Source organism: Gloeophyllum trabeum, assembly GCF_000344685.1.
Source record: "Gloeophyllum trabeum ATCC 11539 unplaced genomic scaffold GLOTRscaffold_00002, whole genome shotgun sequence".
Taxonomy (NCBI): Eukaryota; Fungi; Basidiomycota; class Agaricomycetes; order Gloeophyllales; family Gloeophyllaceae; genus Gloeophyllum; species Gloeophyllum trabeum.
In genome coordinates this window covers 673824-679823 of record NW_006920411.1, presented here as the reverse complement: position 1 = coordinate 679823, position 6000 = coordinate 673824, and the positions used below count along the sequence as shown (strand labels likewise).

Below are 6000 nucleotides of genomic sequence, written 5' to 3'. Positions count from 1 at the left end.
GCACCAATGGTCTGACATAGACAAAAAGCAAATACAAGCATTGACAGTGTCACTGAGGGCTGAACATTGGGTTCACAAGCCATGATAAATTCCTCTGAGGGACAATAGTTCACGGGGGGTGTGTACACTGGGGGGGTACCAGTAAGATAGCTTTTTATGCCTTTCTATATAGTTTTTACCCCTCCTAGTTTTCAGGTGCTCCTTGCATTGCCCGCCGACTGCTGGTGGAAGGCCTCAGCCGCTACCGCTTTCGGAATGCTTAGTCATACTCGGTGATCTCGGGGAGACGATTTCTTCCAGCCGTCCTATAGCGTTCTCCTCCTCTGTTCGTTCTGTATCCGGTAATAAATTAAAAATAGATTTGTATTACATAACATTGCACGTGCGCCCTAGTAAAGGAGGAGCGAGAACGCTAAGGACGGTGGTTTAGGAGCCTGAGACAGACGCGGATTGCTGTTTGAGGCTGTTTACGATGTCGTAGCCACATGTACACGTTTCCGTACGCGTCTTCCTGCCTTCGACGCTAACGCCGACGGCCTGCATAAATCGCTTGGTTGTCTGATCCGTGCTATAATGGACTTCGACGTTGCTTGCCGTCAGGGACGGTCTCAGCTGCTCTAACTATTTCTCGTCACCTGTTCTTTGATGAAGATCGTCTGGAAACTGAACGGTTCGGTATCTCTATAACCTTGCCACACCGGCTGGGGGTCCTTCCGTGCCGTTGCATAGTTCGTGGCTGAGACATGCAGTAACAGGTACTTACTTTCTGTATGACTCGGGTGGGCCGCTGAATATCTTCGATGAGCGCGTGGCCGCTGCGTGGTTCTCTCGTCTGGAATCGCGCTGCCTCGTGTTACCAGGCTTGCTCCTGCGCGTCTACCAAACTCGGGTGTGCATCCTTGTCTCGCAGTCACCGACATAATGTACATCATATGCGAGGCTACGTTATAAGTACAGCCAAAGCGAGCGTACTGTTGCCGCTCTGGCAAGGACATGCCGTTCGTTCTTCGACCCCTGCTGCAGACGTCCTGTGGAGCAAGCAGAACGGGCTTCTGCCGTTGGTTGAATGTCCACCCAAGGACTTGTGGGAATACAAACAAGGTTGTTATGTGGGTGTCACTACCGGTCATACCTGATCCGCAAATTGATTGTTCGAATCAGACTATCAAGAGGCCACTATCGTTGGGCGACTTGTCTCGACTCGATGTATATGCTTCTCGCGTCAAGGAAATCCAAATTGACCTTGATGATGAAACCTCGATGAAGGCTACCTGTTCCTGGACCAAAGAGCTTTGCTTGAGATCTCTTTGCTTCGACCGCTCCGTTTGCTACTTCCTAATTTGCGAAGTCTTGCGGTTCGAATTACAGACGATGATCAAGTGCCTCTCATCGCACAATTCATACATCCGCAGCTGACCACTCTAAACATGCAATGGAAACTTAATACGACGGTAACCAACGCATCTGCGTGTGCAATGCAGAGTGCTTTGCAAGGTTTCTATCTAGAACACCTCACTCTGGATACGGTGCCGGTCGACCCGCAAAACTGCATTCCAGCGCTTGAAATGCAACCCTTCCAGTACCTGCGACGTGTTGTTTTAGACACTGACCGTCGGGTGTTCTGGCCTTTCGTACAGCGTCTGGCCTCCTTGCCTAGGCTGGAGGCAGTTGAGCTGTCATACCGTCTGGCAGCCCCTGAACTTGATAGCCCGCGGGAACCCCATGGACATGCGCAGATACTCGCGAGCACGACGTTCCCTTTTCTGCGATATGTCGTTGGAGAAGGGTGGATGGTACAAGAATGGGTCCATTGGGCGCAACTTCTTCGTCGCTCGCCACTGCGTGCTGTTGAGTTGCGAATGTGCCAACGCTCAGAAGATACGTTCTTGGGCATCAGTGCCGCCCTGGCACCTCTCAAGTCTTTGACATCACTCCATATTCAGTACTATCGCACAGGATTTCCAAGGCCATTTCCTGCCGAAGCATTCCGGATGCTCTCTGCTTTGAACGACCTCCGAGAATTCCACGTCCAATCGTGCAATCTATCGAAGGTTGACGATCCGCTACTGAGTGACATGATAATGGCTCGGCCGAAGTTGGTAGAGTTGTTGTTGTGTTGGGCCTCTGAATTTGGAGCTGAGTGGGTACACGAGGATCAAGTTCCCCTCACACCTGCGTGCCTCTGGTCGATTGCGCAGCATGCCAGGAATCTAAAAACCTTGTCGATAATTGTCAATCCTTCAGGGCGGCCCTTTTCGGATTTCAATCCACCAACCCACCTGCAGCAATTCGACGGCCCCGGAGTGGCCCTGCAAAACCCGACGCTTTCCAGCGTTTGCATCGGATCGCACCTGGATTTATTCTGTTGTTACATCTGGCCGGCAGAGCAAGACTGTAATTTCCTGCGCCACCTCTTTCCAGGTATACATAGCGTCACAGTGTCTCATGCTCACTGAGCGTGGCGAAGTATCCTGGAATCGACGGACATGATAATTGATCTATATGTCGGCACCTTGTCAAATCCGTTCCTTAGTTCAACCGTGATTGGGCAGAGACAAGAGTTGGATTACACAGGTTCAACAGTCTCATGCAATACTAGTGAGTATAGCCATTGATCATGGACATGATATTACCATGGGCAAGAAGCGAATTCAGCTGGCAATGTTCCCTGTAGACCAATTTAAATCCTTCACGGCGGAATTTTTGAAATGGCAACTTGACGGGCTCCTCTTATCATGGCAGCATATGACCATTGAATATTGATCAGCAGGCATTGATACATGTAAAAAAGGTCGTTAACTTAGGTCGAGGGCCATGTTAAGATTGCAGAATAGAATAATCTGCACAACACTTCGCTTTCCACCCATCTGATAGTGTGGTGTAGTGAATATGGATGCAATATGCGCAGAAGTATATACATGTGATAGGCATAGCAATGCAATGTGTGGGATCCATCCACCAAGAACGCTGAAGGCAGTAGCGCTATCTCATCGCTGCCCGGTAGCAGTACCCCTTCTCCGCTCAGCCTCCTCCAAGACGTTCCTTGGACCCCTCTTCGCCATGGCCCACAAGAACACAAGGATAATGATGATGAACTGGAGCCACAGCCACAGATCGAGGACGACGGCCACCACGCCCTTCTTCTCCTCATCCGTCTTCAGCACAGACTTATCAGCTTCTGCCGATTCAGATGCCTCGGGCTCTTTCTCTTCCGCATATGGCGAAGAACTTCGCCTGGAAGAGGCAGGCCGGAAGACAGTGCCCACAGCTCCTTCGAAGAGCTTCGACAGACTGGCAGTGCGAGACACAGGCACAATGGTGCTGGACGACGAGGGCTCGCGCCGTAGCGGAGACGGCTTCGGCATGTCCAGAGCCGAGTCCGTCTGCGAGCGCAGCGTCCCTTTGAAACGCCCGTCCACCCATTGACTCGTACGCGCCCGGACAGTCTGGGAGAGCAGCCGGTTCCGGAGCCGCATCGACTCGCGCTTGGATTCCTTCGGGGCGTGCTGCACCGATCCGCCGCCGATAGCCTCCTCAGCCAACAGCGACCCGCGCCTCCTTCCAATGCTCGAGCTCTCCGGCACTTCCAGCGAGTCGGCCGGCACGCTGTCGCCCTCCTCCCCGCCCGCCACACTGAACTGGCTGAGGCCGTACAGACTCGTTGTGCGCAAGTGATGGTTGACCCCGCCCCCGCCCGCCAGGTCGTCGCCGTACTCGCTCCCCAACTCACTGCCCAGCGTATGCTTCGCCTCCAGTTCCGCCGATAGGTCGACCCCCGTCGACGGGAAGGACAGGTCCGGCAGCATCACACTCGGACTCGGACTTGCGGCTCGCGGGGGCGACGACCCCGCCACGGTAGTCGACAAGCCATCCAGGCTCGTGGGGGAAAGCGCGTCCTCGAACAGCCCTACGACGGATCTCCGATGGCGCGATTTGCCACGACTGGGCGTCTCCACATCCCCGCGAGACGTACTATGCATCCCCTGCTTGATGCCCCTCTCGAACTCGAGCACATCGAGCCCGAACTGCGCCGGCTCGCCCTCGGCGTCGAGCGTCCGCCTGAGGCTCCGAAACCGGACCGTATCGCGCTCGGCAGCATCGGGAGTGTCCCCCTCCTCGCCGTCGTTCTCCACAATCTGCACGTCCACGGACTCGTCGCCGAGCGCCTCGTACAGCCGCCGGATCTTCGCGGCGTCGCGGTGCGCCGCGCGCACGCGCCCGCTCGCGCGCTGCTGCTGCTCCGAGATCTGCGCGTTCGTCTGCTCGAGCTCGCGGATCTTGGCGAGCAGCTGCGAGATCAGCGCGGACTCGTGCAGGGAGTCGGGCGAGGGCTCCGCGGGGCGCGCGAAGTAGGATTCCTCGTCAGCGTCGCCCGGACCGAGGTGTTCATCGAGGTCGCGTTTGGTATTCTCCGAGTGGTGAGGGAAGTGCGCGACTGTCGGGCTTGCGGTGGGTGTGGAGGATGAGGATGAGGACGAACGCGGCGGGAACGAAAAGTCGCGCCGTATCCGCCGAGAGGACGGCGTCACGTTCGGCGTTGAATTGGCGGAAAGCGCGCCGCCGGGGGCGAAGTCCCGCACCTCCTCCTCGCCCTCCTCGGTCACCGTCTTCGCCCGTATCCCCTTGAGCTTCTCCTCGCGCTCGCGCTTCTTCACCTCCCGCTCCTCCTCGTCCACCTCCGCGCCCTGGTTCCCCGCCTTCTCCTCCAACTCCGCACTGCGTGCCTGCGTGCGCTCGAGCTCGTCCTTGAGCAGCTGGATCTCGCGCTCGAGCTTGCGCAGCTGGCGCCGGCCCGCCTGGTCCGCCTGCGCGCTCTCCGCCTCGAGCCGCTCGAGCTTGAGCATCAGCTCGCTGTTCTGGTCCGCCAGGCGGGAGATCTCGGACGGCGTGACGCTTATGCGCCGGGCGTGCCGTCTGTATACCGAGGGGGAGGGCGGGTGGGAGAGGGTGGAGGAGGCGGAGACACTGGGGGGGAAGACGAAGGGGGAGGAGAGGGAGAGGGAGGAGGGAGAGGGCGAGCCGATGGGGGACATGGGCTGAGAGGGTGGGAGGCGGGAGATGAGCGCGTCGTGTTTGGTTTTGAGGTTGACGTTTTCTTGGTAGAGGTTCTTGCATACGGCCGAGGTCAGCCCGAGCTCTAGGGTGGTGTCAGTTTATCGTTCAAGGATGTAACAACATTGCATTAGATGAAGGCTAAGCCCGGAAGACGGTGCATTGGTGCCTCTTTGGCAGGTCCAGTCCGACCTGACGCTGAAGTCAATGACATCCCGCATGAAGCTCTTCCTTCTGAAGTGGTATTGAATATAATGATACAGATAAATGGGAATATACCATTTTCACGATCCCGGATAGCCTTCTCAGCTTTGAGGAGCAGCTCCGAGAGCTCCTCTCTCGACCTCTCGTTCACCCATTCTTCGATCTCGGGCGAGGGACGGGAGGCAGGGTCAGGGCTTGCACTAGACAGCAAGCGGACCCTCTGAGCGGTCATAGAAATGGGGGAGCCCAAGATGGTGTCCAGGGGTGCATCTGACAGGTCTGCATCGGAGGGGAATGCTACGGCTGGAGCGTACGGGGGCGGAGGGGTGTCCTTGTATCTGCCCGAGGGTGTGCGGCGGGCTTTGGCCGGGGGCCGGGGGCGCGGGGTCGACGGTGCGTCGTTGGAAAGCATCGTAAGTGTCGTGGGTGGTCGTTCAATGTTCGAAACGAGGGGCGGGCAAGTCTGTAGAAATAGTGTGGTGACCAAGACGTCAAGACGAAAGAGAAGGCCAGCGAAGTGTTCGGGTCGCCAGAGTCCAAAGACAGCTCAGAGCCAGTCTGATGATGCCCCGCAAAGTGCGTTGAAGGAAGCGTCCGTCAAAGTCCCAGCGGCGGCAATCGAACCAGATTGCACGTGGATAGGCGAGCTCGATGGACACTGTATCGGCAAGTCAGTCTATGCGGCCAGGTAATCCAATAAATTATCTTGAACCTACAAGAAACCAGCCGACGCACGCCGTCTAC

At 56.6% G+C, this 6000-nt stretch overlaps 1 protein-coding gene across 1 annotated transcript; it reads right to left on the bottom strand.

Annotated features, from left to right (window-relative positions):
* Positions 1–2873: 2873 nt before the first annotated feature.
* On the bottom strand, positions 2874–5914 carry GLOTRDRAFT_119301 (uncharacterized protein). The gene is made up of 2 exons (XM_007863894.1): positions 5332–5914; positions 2874–5137 (listed from the first exon to the last, which is right to left on the bottom strand). Exons 1-2 carry the CDS (start codon positions 5666–5668, stop codon positions 2988–2990), a joined length of 2487 nt encoding a protein of 828 aa, XP_007862085.1. The 5' UTR covers positions 5669–5914; the 3' UTR covers positions 2874–2987.
* Between the last annotated feature and the right edge of the window lie 86 nt (positions 5915–6000).

Bases quoted from the DNA above. Each gene is read 5' to 3' on its own strand.
- GLOTRDRAFT_119301 (XM_007863894.1), bottom strand. From the start codon at position 5,668: ATGCTTTCCAACGACGCACCGTCGACCCCGCGCCCCCGGCCCCCGGCC. The intron at 5,138-5,331 runs GTATATTCCCAT...ACACCACCCTAG, and splicing joins TATCCGGGATCGTGAAAATG to AGCTCGGGCTGACCTCGGCC.